General features: G+C 44.2%; 1 protein-coding gene across 2 annotated transcripts in view; it reads left to right on the top strand.

The window, feature by feature from the left end:
• Positions 1–287: 287 nt before the first annotated feature.
• Positions 288–24,319, top strand: part of RNF38 (ring finger protein 38) — a 99,893-nt gene continuing 75,861 nt past the window's right edge. Inside the window, exons 1-2 of one of the 2 annotated variants that reach the window (XM_040655822.2) lie at positions 455–552; positions 13,065–13,149. In XM_040655822.2, coding sequence (XP_040511756.1) covers positions 13,065–13,149 — 85 coding nt within the window. In that variant the 5' untranslated portion in view covers positions 455–552. Of the gene's footprint in view, positions 553–13,064; positions 13,150–24,319 lie in introns of both variants that reach the window. The other variant, XM_046905716.1, reaches the window with a different exon arrangement.

The raw sequence follows: 24,319 nt of genomic DNA on the forward strand, positions 1-24,319 counted from the left end.
GCTCTTCTCTCAAAGCCCGGCCGGGCCCGGCTGGGGCTGCCACTGCTGAACCCCCATTCCGAGGGTTGATGCCGGTGCCCGCCCGCCCCGCGCCCCGCAGCGCGCCGCCGCACGCTCGACCCCCGCCCGGCGCTGGGAGGACGGCCCCGCCGTGCCCGTCGCGGGCAGCGGCGGGGAACAACCCCCGCCGCGCGGCCGATGGGCGGCCCCCGCCACCGCCTCCTGCCCGCCCCCGCCTCCTCCCCTCCGCCCCCCCCCGCCCCCTCCGCCACCTCCTTCCCCGCTGCTGAGGCCGCCGCCGCCACCTCCCCTCGGCTCCCTGCCTCCTCCCGGCGCCCCCCCGGAGCCACGCTCGCCCCCGCCCCGCGCCCGCCATGAACGGCGGCGGCGGCGCCGCTCGCTTCCCGCCGCCCCCCGCCACCCTCCGCCCGCCGCCGCCGCCTCTCCGCGGGCCGAGCCCGCCGGAGCCGGGAGCGCGCAGCCAGGGCCGGGGCGGCCCCGCCGGCCACGGCTCTCCCCGCGCCGCCCCGGGTGCCAGGGGCCCGCCGCCAGGTGAGCGGGGCGGGCGGCGCCGGGAGGGGCGGCGCGGCACGGCCCGGCTGCGGGCCCGCAGTGGGGCCGCCGTCCCCGGGGCGGGGGGCGCAGCGGGACGGGACGGGGCGGGGCGAGGCTGGGGGCGGAGCTGCCGCCGGAGGCGGTGGAGCGGCGGGGTGAGCCCCAGAGTGTGGCCCACGCCCGCTGGGGCTCGCTTTGCCCGTGGGTCGCGACGCGGTGTCCGGGAGCGCGGAGAACCGGACGCAGCGCTTCGCACCCCGCCCGCCCCGTGCAGCACCGAAGCGCTCCCAGAGTCGCGCTGCCCGCGTGGGAGCTGCTGCCCGTGGCCGCGGGATCGCTCGGGGCGGGCGCGATCCTTGGCAGGCGCCGGGGATGTGCGGAGCTTCCCGCACGCCCCGTGTTAAGCGTCGGGACTGGGACCGCTCCTCGTTAATGGCAGCGAGAATGACATTGTGTGTGCATTTGGTTAATAGTCAGAGAGCAATAGAGGACGCGGCGCCTTTCTTTGCGTCCGGCGGTGAAGAAGTGAGGTATCTAATCAGTCCTGCAGCGCGTTTCTGGTGGTGCGGGTGTCTCGGGGAGCTGCTCGGGTGATTCACAGGAAGGTGCAGCGCCCGTGTTTACAGCGATGGCAGTCTGAGTGCAGTGGGTTCTGTGTGTGAGGTCCTCTGGAAATTGGTGTTTGGCAGTGTATTAAAGGGTTATCACGCAGAAATGCAAGGCAGAACTTGACTGTGTTTGAGCTGTATCACGTAGCTCAAAACCAACTTTCCCTGTGTACTGAGACCATACAGCACATGCAGATGTTCGGTCCATCCTCTCCAGCTGTGCGGGCCTTCCATGTAAAGTGTTTAGGAGAAGAAGATCCTTAGAATATATGTGATAAGAAAACAGAGATGTCACCTGGTGGATTACAGCTTTTTTTGCTTAAAATTGCTCGGATGTCCCTGGTGTGGGTGATAGCCTAATCCTAAAGCCTGATCCCAAAGCCTCTCTCAGCCATCCCACATTGTTATCCCATAAACAAATGACCTTGAGTGCTGCAGTTGGGAGGTAGGAGCTTCTCCATCTCCAGTCAGTCAGAAGTTGTTGGTGGAGGACGGAAATGTGACTCTTAGCACACAATGATTTCATCACAGCCCTCGTGTCCCCTTGCTGTGGGATGGCAGGGTGCTTACCTTTCTCTCTTCCAAATGAGAAAGGGGCTTTGAGGTTTGCTCTCCAGTTTTGGTATTTGCCCACAGTGACTGCGCGCTCTTTGCTAGAGGAGTCAATACCACTTTGCTCCAAACCATTTCTGCAGATCTTAGAGTTGGGTGGTGAAGTTTCTACACTGCACTTAAGTCGCAGTAGTAGATGAATGTTTGATGCTCGTCGTGATCTCAAAAACGCATATTAAGTTTCCACATAGCACCATCTCTGACTCGCCTTCTGCTGTTAAGGCAATGGTTTACAGACAAATGCAGGAGGTTTGTAGACTGCAGGTGAGAAACATTTGGAACTTTGACTCCAAAGGGAATGGCCATTGTTCTGAGCTCATGAATGTCTGCCTGCTCTATTCCAATGCTGCCACCAGGGAAAAAAGAGGTGCACCAAACTGCAGCCTCAGGGCTGAGCTTGGGTTGTTCCGCTGAGCACTTTCCTTGTCTTGGTCTTGAAAGCAGCGGTCTCCCCTTGGCCTTCCTAATATTTTAACCTTTGTTTATTCATTTATTTATTTATGGGGGGGGGGGGGGGGGGGACCAAAGATGCCAAACTGTACTTTTATGACCTGGTCCTCAAGCACTGTGGGCTGGTGATCTTACCATAACTTAAAAGCAAAATTGAGAGAACTTGCTATTTCTTTTTCCCCGGCAGGAGAAAGTTGTTGGTGCCTGGTTCTCCCTTTTGTTGCCATTGCTTCTTTGTGTTTTTGTATTTCTCCCTGACGGTGTGTGCCAACAGAATAGGAAGTCTCTATTCGTGACCATCAAATTAGTGAAAGGAAAATGGATGAGAAAGCACCACGCGAAGAGCTGATTCCCTGTTTTGTTCAGGAAATTGATCCTGATCTTCAGTGTCACTTCACCTTCAGCACAGGTCTGTGCTCCCATTGGGATGTGTGCTTCTCCCTGAGGAGGAGCACTGGGGAGCGGCCCAGCAGCATGGCTGCAGCCAGGAGAACCTCAGCAGATGCAGGAACTTCCAGACCTTGGCAGATCCACCAGATGTGGGGGTCTGTGCTGCTGCTCTGCACTTCTGGTGCCTCTGAAGAGGAGAGGCGGCTTTGGAACTTGCAACGTACAGAACACCAGAGATACGTGATGTCTAAGCTGCATAAGCAGCTGTTCTCTTTTGGATCCCACTTGGCAAACTCTGCTAATATTAACGTTGCTTTTCCTCCTTGCGTTGCAAGTTCTTTAGTTAAAACCACGTTAAAACTGAAAATAATGTTTGATACACACGAGGCCAAGTCCAATCAGAAAACATTGCTAGAAGGAGTAACAGGAGACACGTATTTAGGGCAATAACTCAGCACCTGCCAAGTCTTTCATTTTGGAGAAGCTGGAGCAGCTGGCAAAGGATCGGTGCCAGTTTTCCAGAAGAAACAAACCTGCAGTGCCTGAGGACTGGGCTCACTGGTGAAAACAGCACTGCTGCAGCCCATGTGAAGCGGCACTGCCAGCTCCCTGCACAGCCGGGAGGGCTCAGTGCCCTCAGCACTCACCTGCGTGCGGTGCGCTGCATCTGCTGCTGTGCGCCATAGCTGTGGAGGCTGGGGACACTGGGAAGAATTCCTTCCCAGCGGAGGTGGGAGGTGTGGAGTTGGGCTGCCCAGAGAGGTGATGGAGTCCTGATCATAAAATCATAGGATTGCTCAGGTTGGAAAAGATCTTAAAGATCAAGTCCAACCACAACCTAGCCATACTACCCTCACTCTAACAACCCTCCGCCAAATCATGTCCCTGAGCACTGCATCCAAATAGTTTTTAAACACATCCAGGGATGGTGACTCAACCACCTCCCTGGGGACCCTATTCCAGTGCTTAACAACCCTTTCTGTAAAGAAGTGTTTCCTGATATCCAACCTCAACTTACCCTGGTGCAATTTGAGACCATTTCCCCTTTCCAGTCACCTGTCACCAGTGAGAAGAGAGCAGCCCCACTGGTCACTGGAGGTGCTCAAGAGACACATTCCTTAAGTGCCATGTTGATTCCTTTTCCCCTAAACTTAAGTATTTAAAGATAGCTGGAGACAAAAAGATAAAGTGAATATGCAGTTCTTTGAATCTCAGTCTTCAAAGAACCGAGTAACTACCTTATCTTTGCTTGTGCTGACTTATTTCATCTATAAAATAGGAAGGAGCAGAGGAGTGAAAAATTCCAAGTTGTCTCAATGCTACAAAACTCTTTAATTGTAGGAAGAAGACCGGAGATAAACGTTTAATTCTGAAGTGTGCTCTTTCCTTTGCAGCATCTGCTTATGAAATGATATGTTTCCTGTTTGGCTCAACCCATCGAGGTAGCAGTTGTGGCCAGTATTGATGGGAGCTGTGTGGCCTCATGGAACCAATCCACCGGCTGTCAGAGGGGCTGAGGGCACGGGGGGCCCACGTGGAAACAGAGCTGTGGTGTGGCTGGCAGCTGGCTCAGTTTGCAAACACACCTGTCGTGTGTTAGCTAAAAGTTGTGCCCAGAAAGCAGGCAAGAGAATATCTGTGTCTTCTTCTATCCTTCCTTCAGTTTGCCGGCACCAAATTAAAGGTGAATTCAGGTCAAGAGGGAAAGTGTTAGATGTGAGTGTGGTGTATGAGTGGTGACAAACACTTCTTCTCTCTGTTGATTTTTCTGCTGGTGTCAGTCCACAGGCATTAGTGAAGATGACAAGGATTTGCAGCTGAAAAGCAATTCAGGTCTAGCAGCTTGTACAGTTTTTACCAGGGTCTGTCTCATTTTGCAACTGACAGATCCAACTCAGTTCATCACTATTAACAGATAGTCAATAATTCTGTGCACTGTACCATCCCAGCTCAGACAGATAAATGTCCCGACGGTTCCCTCTTTTATCTCCATGATTTTTCTTTATCTTAATGACAGTGCTACAACACTTACCTTTCCATGTCCACCTGCAGGCAGTCTCAGGCACATTGCTGCTTGAGCCTTGAGCTGCTTCTTCCCAAGGTTCTGCAGAAGAATGTAAGGCAGTGGGGCATATTTTGTGCTCATGCAGCATCACACAGGGTTATGCTTAAGGACAGGTGCAGAGACTGGAATTCTGCGACACAAATTTCACAGATATGTACAGAGAGAAATTCTTGCCTTCTTACAAAAAAAAAAAAAAAAAGAGGTTAAAATGAGGAGTTGCTTCATAAGAATAATGCTAATTGTGTCTGTGAGCTTTGTAAATCCTTGGAGGAAATCCTTGGGGAAAAAGAATGGTCAGTTTGAGAAACAAAGCAAAACAAACCACTGAAAGTATTTATTGCATTTTTATGGTTGTTTTTGCTGCTTATGCAGCCTTTTTTTTTTTTTTTTTCACTCACAGCATTTGCTGGCAAAATGAAATCCACACGTGTACAGAATCTATTCAAGCCAGGATTGGTGGTTTTGCTTTTGTTTTTGATAAAGATGGAATTTAAAGCTTTTCCAGCCAGTAAGCACTACAGCTTTTTCTCTTCGTTTTTGCACCTCGTGTATTTCAAGCGGTCCATCACACAGCGTCTGCTTCGTATCAGAAGTTCAGATGAAAACATGACGTCTAAATCTGAGGGTTGCCAGTGTGAGCGTGTGAGGCAGCATAGGAGGGGTGTAACAAGGATGAATGGGAACTGCTGAAGTGCCAGGGAGCACCTGAAGAAGTTTGGACTGAGAACTCCCTCTGCACAATTAGTCTGATAGGACGGTGCTGCTTTCTTGTCTCTGATTTTCTGGGACTGTCTGTTTTTGTTGTATTTTAGGGTTTTTTTTGGTGGGTTTTTTTTTTTTTGTTTGTTTGTTTGGTTTTTTTTTTGGTTTTTAACATATTTCAGTTGGATTCTTTCGTACTTTCACTAGAATAGTTTTTTTTTTCTTCACTGTGTATGTGAAGTGCAATAATAAATACCCACTTGGAAGCTAGTTAGAAAACATTTTTCATACTTGAGGGGGAGAATGTTGTTGTTCTTGTGATCTGATGACTTTAAGATAAAATATTCTTTTGGAAGTTATTTGATGTGTCATGTAGGGCAAAGAATGAACACTTCACTCTAAGGAAAGAGCAGGAAATTGTTTTTGACATAGCAAATCGTAACTTTTCAAGAAGTGTTTTGGGCAAGCTCAGTGTGTGGCATGTCTGTTTCCTTGGCTTCTCAGAGGCATGCGTGTGCCCCAAACACTCCTCCCTGGATCCTCCCCTATGGAGAGACTGGCATCGCAGCTCTGACCCCCAGCACTGCAGCCAACAGGCCTGGCTGAGCAGCTTCCTCCCCGCTCCCACGTGAGCCCTAGGCAGCCAGAATGAATACAAAAGTGATATGTGTGGTGTGTCCATCAGTGGTGAAGCATGGCAAGGCGTTTGTCTTGGAATGACCGGGGCTCCGCGTTCATTTAGGTATTTATGGATGATGTGTGATATTCTTAGGGGTCATCACTACAGAGGAGATGTGATGTGCTGTCAAAACCAGACTTCAGGGATAAGCTCTAGTATTTCAGAGCTCGTACCTCTGAGCATTTGGACTGTATTTTTTATTTTTTTTTTAAGTACCTCCTGAGCATTTGGAAAATTCTCTGTTACAAAGATTACCCTTAAGTTGTCTAGAAATTGCTAAAAGTATTTGTTTGCATGACTTTTGTTTGTATGAGAGCCCAGAGAGTGATAGCTGAACTGCAGAGTACGGTCTGTACATTAACTGTGCAGGTGGAGCCATGAGTGAGCGCTGCATGACCTGCACCAAGGAGCTGCCATGCACAGTCTGAACATGTTTGTTTCCTCTTTGCACTGCAGCTGAAAACTGCCCCTCTTTACATTTTGCACATTCACAGCTGGAGTACATTCAGGTTCTACAAGAAAGTGCTAGAGGCTTATGTTTATGATCTGCTTGGATTCTTGCTCTGTGAAGATTCGTCTCTTGGGCGTGTGTATGCTTCTGCTTTCATTAAGAGCACATGCAGCTCATTGCAGGATTTGAACTGCTTTTTTTTTTTTTTTCCTTCTTTTTTTTGTGCCCACAGGTCTACATTTCCAAATGCTTTTTATTCCCCTTCATGTAACCTGCTCGTGTGCCTATTTTTGGAGCAGGACTTCTATAGATCTTCTGCATGGTGTTGCTTTTTACTTTTCATGAGTCGATCCAGCAGCAAGCCATATGGGAGTAAGCTTCCATTCTTGTGGAAGGAGTTAGGATGCTGATTTAGTAATAGGAGGTTACTGAGCCTTTTGGCACGGAAGCCGTGGTAGTCTGTGATCCTTGTGGTTTGTATGTGGTTTAGGACAAGTTCCTGAAGTGACATGAAGGTGGCATGACATGAAAACTGCTTTTGCAGATGGTTTTAGGCCTGGAGCAGTTCCAGAAATTCTTGGTGATTTTTGGAGGCATAAGAGTAGAATCTTCTAGCCATTGCTATAAGAAGTGTATTGAAAACAAGAAATCTGTGACTGTGCTTATGAAGTAGCAAAGGAGCTAACCATGGTACATGCAGCATATTTCAAAGGAGTGGGAGTGAGGGATATACTTGATGCTGTTCTTGGTGGGTGCCTGTTGGAGTTGGACTTAAAAAGTGAGAGAGAAAAGCCCAGAAAAATGTTCCCTTTTTCATTTACATATATATTTAAAACATTGCAGGATCTGAACTGCCATTTTTTTTATTATTATTATTTTTTGTGTGTGTGTGTGTGCCTACAGGCCTACATTTCCAAGTGCTTTTTATTCCCCTTCACGTAACCTGTTCATGTGTCTTTTTTGTACACTTGCTGTGTAATATTTTGGTGATCACCCATTATGCTAAGCCATGGACATGCATACATAAACTCTTGCTTAAACCAATAATCTGCAACAATTCTGGGTTAAGGAGGTGTTAAATGAACCTTTTCCCCACCTTTTTTTCTGACTTTAAGTGAGGTCTTATGATGAAAGAAATTTGGTAATGCTGAACAACCCTCCATCAGTCCACTGAATCATTTGCATTCTGAAACCTGCACTAGAATTCTCAGGAGAAGATGTTTAGGCAGTCTGTAAATTCATGGTATACTGATTATTTGCTACCTTGGAAAAAATGGGTATCTCCCTTCCTCCCTTCCTCCCTTCCTCCCTTCTTTTTCTTTTTTTATCCCTTCTTTTCTACACTATGCTACCAAAAGTGATAATAATGAAGGATTTCAGCATTAAGGAAAAATAAATTAAAGGACTTGCTGTATTTTGGCTGTTTTTATTAAAAGGGGGACAGTGAATGGGGGAAGAGTTAGGGAAGAGTCATGAGAAGGGTAAATATTATAAAAGTGATGTAATAACAGTGACTAGGATGGGAGTCACTTACAGACTTGAAAAAAACCCTCCCATTATTGAGCAACACATCTCTCTGGTGGAACAGCAGTCCTCTATCTAGTTCACAGATCGTAGAGTCACAAAATTATTTGGATTGGAAGGGACTTGAAGACCAACTGTTTCCACTCCCCTGCCATGGGCAGGGATGCCACCCACTAAATCAGGTTGTCAGGGCTCCACCCAGCCTGGCCTTGAATACCTTCCAGGATGGGATACTCACAGCTTCTCTGGGCAAAGATGACACCAAGCTGTAGGGACCACAGTCGTTGTGCTGGAGGACAGGTGTGCTGCTTGAAGGCAACTTAACTGGCTGGGGAAATGGGAACCTCATGGCAATCAGCAAAAGCAAGTGTGAAATCTTGCAGTGGAGTTGAATAAGTCCAAGCAGGGTCATGTAGGGGCTGAACAAGTAGGCAGCAGCTGTGCCAAAAGGCAGACACTGACTATGTGGAGTGAGCTCACTTGGTGACCCCAAGGTAATGTAGAGGCTGTAACATGTGCCTTAAGAGGGGAGGAGGGGGGTGCGAACTAGGTTCATTCAGCCTGGAGGAAGGATGTCTCAGAAGAGATCTAAGCACCTTCTTTCAAGGGAAGACAGTGAAGACGGACCAGACTCCTGCAAACTGACAGTATGAGAGGCTGGCATGCTTCTTTCCCACACACTCAAAACAAACAAACAAACAAAAAAACCCAAAACTGATCTGGGTATAAATGCTTTTGAGTAAAGCATAAATAGCTGTTTGTATTTAAATCAGGGCTGAAAGCAGAGCCACATCCCTTCAGCACATCTTCCTAACTCCTGTGCTTTCTGGCTTATGTACAAACATCTGTTTTCTTCCCACTGAAAAAACCATGAACCCCTACTATTTTGTTTATTCTTACAGGTGTAGGGGATGTTGAGGCTGGTCTTCTCTGTCATACTTGGATACTCATTCTTGGGAGGTGTCAGCTAAATGAATAAAGAGATTTGTTACTTAGTAATGGAACATGGGATTTTTTTGTTGTTGTTTTCAAGGTGTATGAGTAAAATCAGTAAAAAATAAAACATATAAAAGTAATTTGCTCTCATAGTTTTGTATTCATCTATTAGCCTTTACCTAATCAGTATTTGTGGTGTAGTGAGTCTACTAGCACACAAACCATCCGTAGTGTTTTTGAGGGAACATGGCACAAGCAGTTCTGTCGGTAACACAACACAGGAGCACAGGAGCACAGCAGAAAGCGAGCAAAGAGCAAAAATTCTGGCTGCTTTCTCATGTAAATGTAGAGTAGTCGTTCAGCATAAGGCTGCCGTGATTGCTCTCTTAGTCCCGTTTCAAGTTGGTGGAGACTTGTGAATGTTCATAGAACTTGTAAGAAGTCAGTGGTCAAGTGGCTTATGAAATAGCGTGCCCCTGTACTGTGATGGGCAGCAGTGCCATACCATCCGGCCTACAGTGGGCAGCAGGCCTATGGTTTGCTTCCAGACAAAAGTGGGAGTTACAGGGCAGGGGAAGCTGAGGGGATTGCAAAGAATTGCAAGGACTCAGGGAGGAGCTGAGTTACCATGGGGAGGGAGGGCAAAAATACAGAACAAAAACCCATGGAAACTGGGCTTTGTTGGTTCAGCTGCTCGTGCAACAACTGATTTCATCTGGGGATCACTCTTAAAACATCAGTGTTATGAAACAGGAGTGAAAAAGTTAGGGTTGCCCATATTATTATGGATTGTCTAATGTGGTTTAGCCGCATGGCCAACTGTGTCTCTTGTTCACCAGCTGCACAGAGGCTGTGTGGTGAGGGGTAAGTGAGGCCAAAAGAGGAAACCAACGTTTTGTGGAGTTCTTCAGTGTCTAGGCTGGGGCAAAAGCGACCTTAAAGCATTTTAAAGCGAGGACTTCTGCCATTTGTACTAAAGATTTTCTTTTATACTGTGTTTCTCTGTCAGATCAAATCTTTGTTTCCTATCAGTTATTTTTGTTTGTTTGTTTTGGCGCGTCTTTTGGATAATACATTTTCTGCTTGGGACTGAGAGGAACAACATTTCGGATAGCTTAGTTCTTCCTTGACTTTGTGTTTCTTTCTCTTCTGCTGCATTACCCTTCTGGGCTTTTTCAAGTTTAGTGGTGACAAACAGGGCAGTGGCAAAGATGTCTAATTGCCCGCATCAGAAAGCAAGACAATAAATCACTGTAGCATTGTACAAGATAAGCTTTGCTTTCAAGGCACTGTGTCATAGTTTTGGAGACCTTTTACATCTGCAGGGACTTGCAAGTTCAGGAGAATAGTCAAACAAAGAGATATCAAAATGGTTTTCCATTCAACTGTTTTTAACTTTGAAGTTCTAGGATAACCAGTGAAGATTTTACATACATTGTAGACAACCACGGGTGCAAATCCTTAGATACAGTTAACGTTTACTGCAGTTAGGCTGATACTGTTGAACCTCTGTGCTTTGGTATTGTCTGGAGTCTTTGGAGTTACTCTGTAGCTTTTGTCAGTGCTATAAAGTTACATGATGTTAATTTAATGAGCGTAGCTAAAGTGACAAAGATGAAAGTGGCTTTAAATTGCTCATTCTGGGAGAGTTCCTCCTGTTCTGAGAAACAGGATAAGCCACTGATAAGAACACCTTGACCTGTTGGCACCAGTGCTCTCAAGTTATGGACATGGTGTACCTGGTGCTTCACTGCTCAAGGAATGCTTCTCTAGTCTTGTGTGTAGAATGCCAGCTCATAAGCGTTCAAAGTTTGAAGCTGCTAATGGCTATGTTTTGTTGAAAATAAATTTCCAGCCATGCTGGGAGCATGTGGAACCTTTTTGGAGTGCTTAAGCTTCCTCATCCTGCAGCCCCTGAGATGATGAGCTTATGAGATGGTTTCCTACAAAATATTTGTTTGTTGTTGTTGTTCTTGTTGTTTATCTTGCTTTACCCAACCTTTTCTGCTGTGGCTTTGGTGTGCCTTGCGTCCAAAAATGACAAGTCATAGTGGAGCTACCTGAGTTGATATCCTGTTTTTCTGGGCTTTTTTTCTGGCTTCTGCTCCTTCCTTATTTAATAAAGCTTCTCCTTTTCAAAGCTAACGCTAAAGGAACACATTTCAAATTGTAATAAAAGCACTTTGGTGGGCTGAGTCACACCTATTGCTGATTACTATGTCCATCATTCTGTATCACAGTAGAAGCAGCATGGGTATAGGAGACTAATGGAGTAGCAGTGGGAAAACCCACGCCTATGGATGTCTGTTTTTTGGGGGCTGTCCTGAGATAGCGATGGAAAGTATAGTTAGCAGGCTAAGGCTGCAAAACCGTCTCTGGGAGACACATTCCTGAATGTGATTCTGAGCTCTAGTAAACAAGAGACCACATTGCTACAACTACTTGGAGTCTCTGTGAACAATTTGTACTGAAACTGTGGCAAATCTGGCCTTAAAACTTTGTATTTATGATGTCAATATGGAAGATTTTTGTATGTGAAGGAAACTGCTACTGTTATGAATATATGCATTGTGAAAAGAAGGGGAAGTTGATTTTGTTGAGTGTGTGTGTTAAAAGGAAACGTAGCAATGTGATCTCTGATTGTGTCTGAACTCCTGGCGTTTTGCTCTGGATGTAGCGTACTGTGTAGTGAGAACTGAAGTTCTTGGTTTACACCCTTTCCCATGCAATGCAGATGCCTCCTTCCAGAAAACACTGTGAAACAGAACAGATGCGGGCAGATTTTCAGGATTCTATTTGCTCTGCTGTCCCAAGAAGATTGAACTTAATTCACCTCATAACCAAGAACGCTCACTTTTCAAGTCAAATGTAATGAAACTGATGTTGGTCAGTCATCTATCAGTATTGATTTAATTGTTTATGCCTACATTAATGGAGGCGTATGTTCTCATGTAACGTAAGGTCTGTACTTGGAGAGAGGAAGGCAGAGACAGGAGAGACATTTCCTATAGACTTCTAGAAGTCCAGTGGCTGAACTGCATTACACCAGGGACCTACTAGGAAGTCTCTTTTGACTTTTGGATATTGCTCTAAGGCTTTTGAAGTAGGAGCTACCCTGAGTTAACGGTAGCGCTCTGAAAGAAAGATGGATGTCTCACAAGCCACACTGTTGTTACCCATTCGAATTCTCCTTTAAATATACCCTTCTGTTCAAAATTCTGTATTTTCTCACTTGTTGTTGTTACTGTTATTAGTGTATTGATTCTCTTGAGGAAGAGTTGGGAGTTCAAAGCATGCACAGCATCTTAAGGTCTAGCCTCTTTTTTTTCACTCGCATCTTTTCAGTTGTTCATTTGCTGGGGCAGGCAAGCACCCTGTGCATGCAGGAATGCCCACATTGGGAATACCCAAACTCACTCACTCCAGTGTACAAAACAGTCATCTCTTAAAGATCTTACGGTTTATCACTTGCTACTTCCTTGCATCAGTGCATTATTTAAATTGTGAAAAGAGGTTCTGCCAGGGAGGAAACTGGGCTCTGCTGCATCCCAGATTTGTGCGCTGACTGCATTGTAAATGTTTGTGAAACTATATGCAATATCCAACTCTGCTGTGTGATGAGTTGCTGCTGAGGCTGGTTGACTTGGCTACAGAGCTATTTCTCTTTCAGTTCTGCGCGCTACTTCATGAGATTTTTGCTCTGATGCAAATATGCTTAAAAGTAAACTAGAGCACTGCATGTAAGTTTTTAGATCTGTGTATATACATTGCACCTAAATCTTGGAGCTCTTCATTCTGGATTGAATACAGCTATGCCCTCTTTAAAAACAAAAGAGGTAATGTGTTCGGTCATGTAGAGGCAATGGCAGTCCCAATCAGAAGGAATTAGTCACTTAAAATAACTGTACTGATTGAGTAAAATCGCAGTAACTTTCTCGTATGATTGAGATCTCCCTGTGTATAGTAGAGTTTGAACTAAAATTAGTATTTTTACTGTTTAGCTGCTAGATATACAACTGAAAACTACTGAGCTATGCAGATATGTCACAGGTACTGGCTGACGTGCATCTGTGTTGCTGCTTTTGCTTTCAGATGTTACCATCAGTATCAGTTGGCGCACAAGGAGCTATGGTAATGGGAGTGTTTGGGAGAGCTGGGTCTTGTATACTTGAGAAAGGTAAGAGTGTGATGGGGCTTGGGGACACATGATGGAACAGAGTGAGTGAGTGATAACTAGCAAGGAAAATGAGCTACACAGCTAACTAAAGGGTTGAAAATGTGAGCAGATCAGGATCAGCAACTGCAGAGAAGGCAACAGTGAGAAACCCATTAGAAAGAAAAGTGAGCTGAGTATTTCCATAGCCCCATACTGAATTAGGAGATATGAAGAAGATTCCAGAGTGCGAGTGCAGTTCCCTTATGCAGAATGTAAAATAATAAAGAGCTGTGGAAACTGAAGTGTGCAGAATAAGGGTCACTGTGTGCTGTGCTTTACTGTGGCCTGTAACAAACAGACTTGGAATTATGATAACCAATGCAGGCAAATCTTGTCTGTCTATATGTGCTTGTCTCTTCGTTGACTGCACAAGGAATTTAAGCTCGTAATTTTGAAACAACTCTAAGACAGATGCTAGAGGAAACGCAGCTAATTTCCATAAGGTGTCCTGGGGCTAGATGGGATATATGAAAAGCTGAGTGTATTGTGTTGTGTGTGATTATTGAATGATGATTTATGCCATTTGCTGCCTAGAGAAGCTGTACAGCTAAAAAGGGTAGTGTAGTTGATCCCACAGGGAGGTGTTTCTGGCCTCCTCATGCTGTAGCTTACATCTAAAATGGAAAATGAGCTGCACAGCAGCCCTTATTTTAAATAAAGACATTTGTGTACTCAGAAGAATATAGAAAAAGACTGTGAATTGTACAGAGGCTCTTCAGATCAGCCACTAACCAGAAATCTTAGGGTTTCTATATATACGTGAATTTGCCATGGGTGGGAAAATCTGGAACTGTAAGGAAAATGAAATAACCACATTCAAAAAGAAATGCCAAACCAAAACTGTTTGAAGTCTGAGAGATCCTTGAAGATTGAGATATCATGACTTTTGCTTATGGCTTGGGGTATTTGAGAATTTTAACTTTCCCCAGGCTTACAGAAAGTTTTTCTGGTTTGGTTTGGTTTGGTTTTCCGCACAGCAGACAGAAGCCTCCTGCAAGACTTACAAAGCAATAGTCTAGCTGTATACATGGAATGCAAGTGGTAGTGTTCAGTCTGATATATGATTTGCAACAAAATCTACTTATGAGTGACCTGCTGTTCTGTCACTTGGCAAAACTGCTGCACTCTGTTTTACTGTAAGTGCAGCACACGGATTTCTGTGTGCATTTTCTAAGAACGTTTTAAGTGCATTAGATCTAGCCAGTAGATATCTCGTCAAATGCTTAGAGCTGTGACATTCAGAATAAACCTCATACAAAAGTCATGTCCATCTGGAAGACAGAAGGAGCTTTGTTACGGGTTTTCGTGTCAGAACACAGGTGACCCAGGTTGCTGGCAAGAGCTGAGAGTAATCATCTTTCCTCATCACTGAAACTGTGTTTCTAGGTGTGTGTGTGGCACTTATGAATGAGGAGGAATGGGAAGTGGCTTCTGTCCTTGTGTTTGTAAGGAAGTGCTTCTTTCCAAGAAGCATTTGGTTTGCATAGCAGAAAGGAATGTTTGAGGCCTTTCGTATTTGTAAGGATCAGCTGTAGTTGCTTTAGGTAACACTGATGTTATGTGCTTTGGTGAAAATCTGCCACTGTTTCAAGCCATGTGGAGTCCTACCATAGCTTATCCAAGATATTAGTTTCTTTTGAAGAAAGCTTTATGAAGTACATTTTTCAGTGGAATGATTCCTCAGTGGTGTGAGGCATTTTCATACGTTCTAAGGTAACTGATTCCTCCAGGAGGCTATTACTGTGGTGACGGACTGTCTTCACAGTAAAGAAGTAAAGCACTGTCTGCATCCATTTCAGTATTAGGCAGTCTCTTTCTTCAGACTGAGCGTGAGACTTTGGGATGGGACCTTTGCAGCAAAACAGGGGAGGAAGGTGAAATCAGGATGTGCTGCCAGAGCTTTTTATTTGCTTCTTTTTCTTTCGGAATGTTTGACTGAAATCAGTTGCATTAAGGCAGCTAAGGCCAGCTTTGGTCTTGTTAGAGTTAGTAAAACATTTGTCTTCTTGCTTTTGTGTGCATTTTCTGTAGTTTGTATCATGAAGCTCTGAATCACATGTTCACCCCTTTATTAACCATCTGGAAATAGTGTAAAGATTGTCATGCAAGTTAACCCAGTTTCTGAGTTTGTAAATTTGTGCTCACTTAAGCTACAGCTGGAGCAGTAGAAGAAGCTGCCCTGTACCACCCCAGATTCTGTGCACCTGTCCTAAGCAGGATGAGTACTGACATTAGGTGTTCACTGAGGTAAATCTTTTGTCTGGGTTCACGGGGCATTCTTACTGATGCATACCTGTGATACGTGGGGTAGGTTGGAAGTGTTTCCCTCAGTGTCAGCACTGTCCTAATATGTGATCAAGAAATAAAGCGAGGACCTTGCAACCAGTTCTCAGTCTGCCTGGTGACTTCTAAGTGGCATTTGTTTTTGCCTGCCTTCATCTATGGGACCTACTGGGAAAACTGTGAGAGGCCCTGAGTAACAGAGAAGGGTTGATAGCTACTACGAAGTTGAATGTAGAGATGAGGTTTTTAATAATCTGAGAGATGATCTGCTGTAGCTAGTAGTGCCTTTGTGTAGTCTTTAGGGTCCTGTTAGTATATACAGATCACCTTTCAGACAGACCCACAAAGCAAATCAGAGTTTTGCAAAAATGTTAATGACATTTGTTTGTATTTTGTGTGTTAGTAAAATATGTATTTATTCACCATGTAGAAATAGTAGAGATAGAGATAGCATCAGTGATGAATGGATGTATACTTGAGAGAGAGAGAGTAATTGTCAGCAATTGCTTGCAACTCTGTAGGAATGCAAAGTGAATGAAAAACAGTGTTTAAAATTACTGCACAGATGGAATGATCTCAATGTGCAGATAATGTTTCTCTGAATTACACCTTCATTCATGTGATTCAGTTTGTGCATGAATCAAAGAGGATAGCTTGGTTTCCACTCTGTGCCTGCTGTTTGAGTAATCCTCGCTGTTCAGGAGGCTGAGGCTGGAGCCCTATAGCTGTGCAGATAGTGATCCTTTCTGCCTCACCCCAACAGTGCAGCAAACCACAAGCTGACAGACATCAGCCTCGGCTGCCGAGTATAATTGTTGCAGGGTTTCATGTGGTTTGCTCAGATATCCTCTGTGCTTCCTCTTGTGCCTACTGTAGGCATATACATATCTTAGGTGCTTTCTGCCTCATGTTTGATAGGTGAATATGATGCAAGCTGTTCTCAAAGCATGTGATGAAAACCAAATAGCTTTCCTATCTTACAAGTAAAAAGCAGGAAACCTAAATTAATCATATCACCCAGTAGCGCGTCATCATTTCACATAAGTGTATTAACATTGTCATACAAAACCTAACATCTGACCACACTTTTCTGGGGGGGGGGGAAGGAGGGGGTTATTGTTTTTGTTTGTTTGTTTTCTTGGTGAAGCTGCTCATAAATATCATTTTAGCATTACATTTATTTTCATCTTAGAGTACACTCTCATAAACTGTGTAGTATGACTGTCAGTACTGGAGGGAAACAATTTCCTGTTAAAAATGGGAGAGTTTCCCATCATAAGAGAGCTGTTCCTGTTATGAAAATAATGTAGAAAACATTGGCAGTTAGACAAGTGGGGATCTGTGTGCAGAAATCCAGAGTATAGCTTAGTCATTTTGCTCTAACAGAGTTAACATTAGATGTATTATTAAAGTGGGATAATGATAGTACTTGAGTTGCAAAAGCTGGATTGTGCTTCTCTCTTCTAAAGTCGCTCTTGAAAAGAGAAAATCTTGATGTAGGACCATTATGAGCATTATGTGGGGCATTTCTGATGGCTTCCGAGAGACTTCCAGTACTGGAGAGTGCTTTAGTTGCTGCTTCATGTTGGGCTCTCATGAAAGAATGCTTTGAACTTGTAAAATCCCACTTTTGGCAGAAGGGGGAATCTTTTAATATGAGAGGGTCCCCAGGCTGAGCTTGTGTCTGGGGAGGTGGCATGAAAACCTCCAGTTCCCTTTTCCTTACGCATAGTCTTGGCTCTACATATTCTTGGCTGTTCCCTTGGTACTGAAATCCTTACTCCTAGTAGTAAGAATCTGCTCCTAACAGTCCATTCCAACTCTTCTTAACAACCATCCCTTCTAGGTGACTTGAGGTGTGAAAACAAAAATGCCATTTGCAAAAGGTCTACCTAATCTTTTTGTTCATTGCTTTTTTGTCTAGTAATTTTCTCCAGACTTAACTATGTCTGCTGCTCTTTTTTTTTTTTTTTTCTAGTTTCAGTTCCCAGGTACCTGAGCACAAACAGATCTGTCATGTACTGAGTGTTAGGCAATCTAAGCAAATATGGCACTTGGTTGTATTCCAGGAAAATCTTGGGCTTGCTACCTCGCTCCCAAACCGGGAAGTAATGTGTCACACTTTATTCCTTCCTGGGTCAAAATGTTTTTTTACCTAAATCACAGTCATGCTTAGAGAAACTTTCTGTTGCAAAATGCAGCAAAAGAAAGTGTGAAAAGAAAAACTGATAATTAGGCCAACCTCTCAGAGTAGGTAGCAAGCGCTGTATAGATTTTTTCTGATCTCATGCCAGAGCATTTTGGCTGCTCTGCTCAGGCACCTGCCAGTCTGTGATAGGACTTCTTCATCAGTGATAAATTACTTATGCCCAATAAGCTACACAGTGTCTGTTAATGAGCTTTATATCCTGAGAGGAGTTGCTGTTGGTAACAGTGGTGATGTCCTGCTCTGCCCCTTGGTTTTGCCAGGGCAGCACACAAGTACTGAGCTCTGTGCAGGACCTGGAACCTGTGTCTGAAGGGATGTTTGATGAAATTGAACAGTATTTTGGGGAAAAATTGTTCTTAAATTGTTAGATACAAGCTAGTCCTTAATCAGTCTATGTTGAACCCTTTTGCTTCTAGTGGTCCACAGTAAATGCTTGAGAGCTGGATACAAGTGAAGCACAAACTAAGTAATTCTTCTTCCCTTGTTCCAGCTTCAGGAACTCCTTGTCAGGGAAGTTGTGTTAAACATGTTGTGTTCTGTGGACTGGACCTTTTTTTGAGGCATGCTTGGTAACTTTTCTTTGACTGCCTTCTGAGTGAATATTCATCAGTGCTGGAAAGTCCAAATCTCTATACTGTCTTTTTTTCCCCCTTGGCTTATTTCATTCCTGTTTTGTGTTTTGAATTACAGGCTCCCAAGAATGTACTTTTGAAACTACTAGCAGACATTGAGTGTAGGGCATCTTCAATCTTGCTCTGTAGTTTTTCTTAGCTTTTCTGCTAATTTTGAATGTTTATCTGCAAATTCTAACCAAAGCGAAGAGACTGCTTCCATTTAAAGAGGAGGAAGAAAAAGGAAGGTTTTGGTCCACAAGTGTAGCTGGGATTATTTTCATCCTTGTTTGGCTCTTGGAACTGGATTCCATCTGTCAATTTATTTCCTCTCCACTCCGTGTTTTAAGTCCTTTAAAAACTCCCAGTTGTTATCTGTCTTTTGTGTTGACCCCAGGTTACGCCTGACCTTTATAGACTATAAAGCAAGAATTGCACTGAAGCTTTTATGTTTGTCTGATATTGCAGAACCATGCTAGAGGGGTGAGCACAAGTGCTCCTTCGAGGAACAGCTCTGCCCACTTTGTTTTGCATGCTGGTGTGTCTGTGTGGGACCGGCTCAGTTAAACCTCCTGCATTCCCAGTACTGCCAGCTCCTGAGCAGAGTGTGGCTTGAGGATGTTCTGGAAATGTGGAAGCATTGCGTAGCCAGGGTGGCAGAGCTGTATGGCAGAGGTGGCTCCCTCTCCCCTTTTCCATGGTGCTATCTTTTGTTCCCACTTCCATCTCTTTCAGTATGGCTTTTTGCCCCCTCCCCACTTTCCTTGTGAAATAACTCAAACCACTTCTCCTTGTTAAAATGGCATGTAGCCAGTTTTCTTGAAACATCCTTGATTTTTATTGCTGTGAATAATTAGGAAGCCTTTATATCACCCCCTTACCCTTCGCGATGACTTGCAAGTCTGCTGATCCATCCTTCATCTGCTTTCTGGGAATGTGTCCCCTCTGGATCCTACTGCTGGGATCCCAGAAACATCCTAGTAGGTAACCTCATCATCAAAGCAGAGTGTACAAAGCTGTAGCTTCACTGGAGCTGAATGGAGACTGGATCTTCAGATGCTTGCCCAAGCGCAGTGGGTTTTGTGAGAGATGCTTCCAGTTGAGTCCTGTACTCCCATTTCAGCTTGAGTTTTTCCACCTTGCTTTGGAAATTTGGTTTCTGCCCCCTAGCTAAAACGGCTTATGTCTTCCCTGAAATTAGCAATTCCAAAATGTATGTCTTAAGTCTGCTTTGTTTCTCTTTTAAAGAGAGAACAAAAGAATCATTTCCATGCAGTAATTATCCTGAGAGCTATGTAAGTTCCTTAAATAAGGTTTAAGCAATGTTGTTGTGGAAAAATCTCCTGAACATAAGAGTGTGGCAGTGACACAGGGTGGGCAGTCTTCCTGCTCTGGAAGCTGTGGTTTTCAGAGGCAAGTAAACGCATACTGACAGTGTGCTCATGAGTGCGTTGGCTTGCAATTGGCATTGCATCATGAAAGGAGGATGGGCCAAGCCCTTGAGGGCTTCTGAAGAGGTAGAAGTACTGGAGGCAGAATTTGTATCTTGCAACTGCAAGTGAGGTGGTAGGAGAAGAAAGGCAGGGTGCTGCCCCAGAGTGCTGCTGCACTTCATACATGTCATGACCGTGTCCTTCTTGTTTCCCCAGTAAGCCTCTCCTGCAGTTCAGAGCTTTCTGATCCACGATGCCTACTTGCTCTCCAGCTTAAGAAATGAGTGAGTATTCAGTCACCTGTTAGATGGGAAAGCCATAGTGTCCAATTGGAATAGTATTAATATTTGCTATTAAAAAGAAGCCTTCAGTGAGATGTAGCTTATCATTAGTGTTCATGTTCACCTAGACTACTGGCTGAGTGTTTACGTTCATGTTATTAATTTTGTGTTATTTGGAAGTATGCCTTGAGCTATTATTAATGTCCAGGCTGAAAGAAGGATGAATGAAAGAAGTGAAAGGGTGCAGCAGTGAGAGACATGGACATTTTGGAACCGGTGTTGGATGTGACAGTATACCTTGCCATTATATTGAATGACTCTGGCACATTCGGGGATAAGAGGTAAAGAAAGAGAACTGAGCAGTTAAAGTAATAGTGGCTGAAGTGGGAGCTCCCAGGAACATTCAGGAAACTTATCTGCTGTGGTTCAGTTTTTGCCATAGTACTCAAAGAGGACAGCTGTTCTGTTAGTTCCTGGTAATCCTTTCTCTGAAAGTGTCCCTTACTGACTTACCACAGTGTGTCAGGGTGATGGAGTAAGTGGGATGTCAAGCAAAGTGATTTGCTAAGTTGGTGTAGTTTGAGTGAAACTGTCTTCTAGGAGGAACAAAAGACTTCTGTGAACAGAGTTCAGCTCAGGGGTTAGGCAGTTATCTCAAATTTTCTTTTTGCTCCTCTTTTTCTCCTGTGAATAACATCTGCAGCTTCTGGTCCCTGTACATGTTAACTTTTAAAATATCTTCCTTACCTTCAGATGAGGCAGGTTAGGCATTTTGATGCGTGATTGTCTCAGAAATTGTTATAATCTTTATCTCGTGCCAGATACACTTTGTGCTTTTTCCAATTCCTCCTTTATCAAAGTTCCATCTGGGTTATTTCTTTTCGAACATTTGCAAAGTTGCCCCCCTTTATCTTTAAACAGGCCCCCCGTACTTTTACTTTTTCCATTGGTTTGTCCTGTCTGAAATTTTCAGACATTCTTCCCTGTCTAATCATTGACTTTCATAGAGTCATCTGATATTATTACCTTGTGTGAAATATTTCCTTCATAAATTCCTGCAGTGGACTAACTGGCTATGCCTTTCATGTAACTTAACTCTGTGTCACGATTTCTGAGTTTTCAGTTTCTTCTCTCTGAAACTTGCCTTCATTCCTTCTATCCATGGATATACAGGATGCTGTAAATGGTACAAATAAAGTCAATGTTCTTATTTACAAATGTACCACAAAGTCTTCTATGCAATGACATTATTTTGCTGTTACGTAAATGGTAATCAAAAGCATATTAAAAAACAGAGAAGCTCTAAATACTACTTCTGTTTTGGTTTTAGCACAATCATTTCAGGTTGCAGAAGCTCTTCTGTCTGTATTCTTGCTTCAGTGCTAGACACCTGGGGCAGCATGTGCAGAGGTGGTTTGGTTAGATTGCAGTACTTCACACTCCCAGCCCAGAGATTTGGGGGTGCTGAGAAATCAACCTGTCATCTCACAGAATAAAAGTTGCCTGTCAGAGGTCAGGCTACAGCTGCCAGGCATCTGTGCCACACTCCCAGAGCCTGCCTCTGGTGGGATGGCAGTGTAGGCTCCTCTCCTGTGGTGTGACTTGGTAGGGAGCTATCAGGGCAGCAGGCTCTTCACACTGCAGCCCTCAATGAGTTGTACATTTGTAGAAAATGAACTGAAGAAATATATTCCTTTTTTTTTCCCAGACTTTACTAGTGCAGGTGTTTTTTCTTAATTATGCTTTTTCTTTAATTTTTTTCTAAATTGTGTGGTAACACATCTTTCTTATATGCCTTCTTTTCTATCCTCCGTGAATGCTGCTTCCAAATTTATCTGAATCTTACTTAATTTATCTTTATTGCAATTTATTTAACTTTTCAATTGGGTTATAGTTACCATTGAGGAAAAACAACATCAACTGTAGCAGACTGTCTGGGTAGTCAGAATTTCTAGCACAGAATGCTTTAGACAGCTGTTCCTCTAACTTTTTCCCATGAAGTCATAAAACAGTTGTCAAAGCACGGACTATAGCACATAACGATGTCTAATTACCTTTAAAGTACTTTAAGACTTGAAGATGCAGAATGTCTGGGATCTTTGCATATATATCACTGTAGTCACGAGCTTCATGCTGATCTTCTGCATACAGTTTGTAGCGATTGAACTAGGACAAATCTTTCATTATGATTCACAGAAGTTATTCCTGATTTCTTTTAAGGCTTATGTCAAGTTTGATGACAGTATTGCAGTTGTTTATTCCTTGCTTGCTTGCTCATTTTATGCCATGTGCAATTTTAGCCCAAAGATGTTTGTTTGGGTTTTATAGAGAGCAATTCCTTCTTTCTTCCTTTCTTTACATTTTTTTTTTAATCTAATGCTTTGTGAGTTGAGTAACCAGTTTGGAGGAGCTCATGAAAAAAATCGAGATATGAAGAAGTCCTTGAAGAGAGGACAAGCACATGAAAGAGTAATTCTCAAAAAATACATTTTAAGCTAAATTGCATGTGGATTGTCTGTAATTATTTGTAAGGAAAATAAGCCCATTTATTGCTGTGCAGTGTGTTTCTTCGCTCTTCTAATTTTATTAGATTAAAAAACAGCAACAACAAAACAGCATGATGAGTGTAGTCATGATTATGAGAGGTGGTAGGAAGCAGCACCTTATGTGACTTATTTCATCTGGGTCATAAGACTTTCTGGAAAATCTGGGAAACTGTTACTTTTTAATCTATTTCTTATGCTTAGTTTTTGTTTAAAACTGATTTGTTTTAAAGGATTGTCCATGAGTGGAAAAGGATTAAGAAAACATATCCCATTCTTCCTCCTTTCTCCTATGCTATATATGCTATTATTATAGTCACAATGTGGCTTGTGTTGGAAGTGACCTTATAGTCCACCCAGTTCCAACCCCCTGCCATGGGCAGGGTTGCCCCCCACCAGCTGAGGCTGCCCAGGGCCCCATCCAGTGTGGCCTTGAGCACCTCCAGAGATGGGGCACCCATGGCTTCTTTGGGCAGCTCTGCCAGGGCCACCTCTCTTTTGATAAAGCCCAGGATACTGTTGGCTTTCCAAGCTGCAAACACAGACTGTGTTTGTGTACAGGTTTTTGTCCATCAGGACCCTCAAGTCCTTCTCCACAGAGCTGCTCTCAATGAGTTCTCCTAGTCTGTACGCATACCTGGGGTTGCCCTGACCCAAGTGCAACATTTTCCACTTGACCTTGTTGAATTTCATTAAGTTCCGATATGTTGATTTGTCAAGGTTTTCCAGGTTTCTCTGGATGACATCCCTTCCGTCTAGTGTATCAACACTCAGCTTACTGTTATCTGCAAACTTGCTGAGGGTACTCTCAATCCCACTGTCTAGGTTGTTGATAAAGTTGTCTAAGAGCATTGGTCCTAAGATAGACCCCAGGGGGACAGGCTTATGTCATATGTGTACATAGGGCTGTTGACCACAATCCTCTATGCCCATACAACCAATTCCTCATTCAGCAAATAGTCCAGCCTTCAAATCCATACCTCTCCGATTTGAAGATAAGGATGTGTTGTGAGACCGTGTCAAAGGCCTTGCACAAGTCCAGGTAGGTGACATCAGTTGCTCTTCCTTTTCCTATTGATACTATCATAGAAGGCCACTAGATTGGTCAGGCATGATCTACCTTTGGTGAGCCATGCTGGCTGTTTCAGATCACCTCTCTGTCTCACATGTGCCTTAATATAGCTTCCAGGAGAATCTGCTCCATCATCTTCCCAGGCACACAGGTAAGGCTCACTTTACCTGACGGTCATGACCTTCTTAATATGATAGAGAGTAGCTTGGCAACCATATCAGTCGATTCCTTCAGGAACCTGGGTTGCAGGTTGTCTGACCCTGTAGACTTGTATATTCAATCTCATCACATGGTCTTGAACTTGCACTGCACTTACACTAGGAGGGGTTTTGCTCCCCTAACCACCACCTGGACATTCAGGGGCATTACAGGTGTGGGCAGCCTGACTGCCAGTGAAGAACAAGACAGAGAACTCATTGACAATCTCAGCCTTGTCCATGTCTACTGAAGCTAGTTCTCCTTTCTCATTTATCAGAGGGGGTACACTCTCCTCAGCCTTTCTCTTCTGACTAACCTACCTATAGAATACATTCTTGTTATTTTTCACATCCTTTGCCAAGTTCAGTCTCATCTGTGCCATGGCTTTCCTGATCTCACCTCTACATGTTCAGATGACATCCCTATACTCTTCCCAGGCCACAGGTCCCTGTTTCCACTGCCTGTGCATTCCGTTTTTATCCCTCAGCTTGACCAGCAGAT

The sequence above is a fragment of the Gallus gallus genome, chromosome Z (genome assembly GCF_016699485.2).
Source record: "Gallus gallus isolate bGalGal1 chromosome Z, bGalGal1.mat.broiler.GRCg7b, whole genome shotgun sequence".
Lineage (NCBI taxonomy): Eukaryota > Metazoa > Chordata > Aves > Galliformes > Phasianidae > Gallus > Gallus gallus.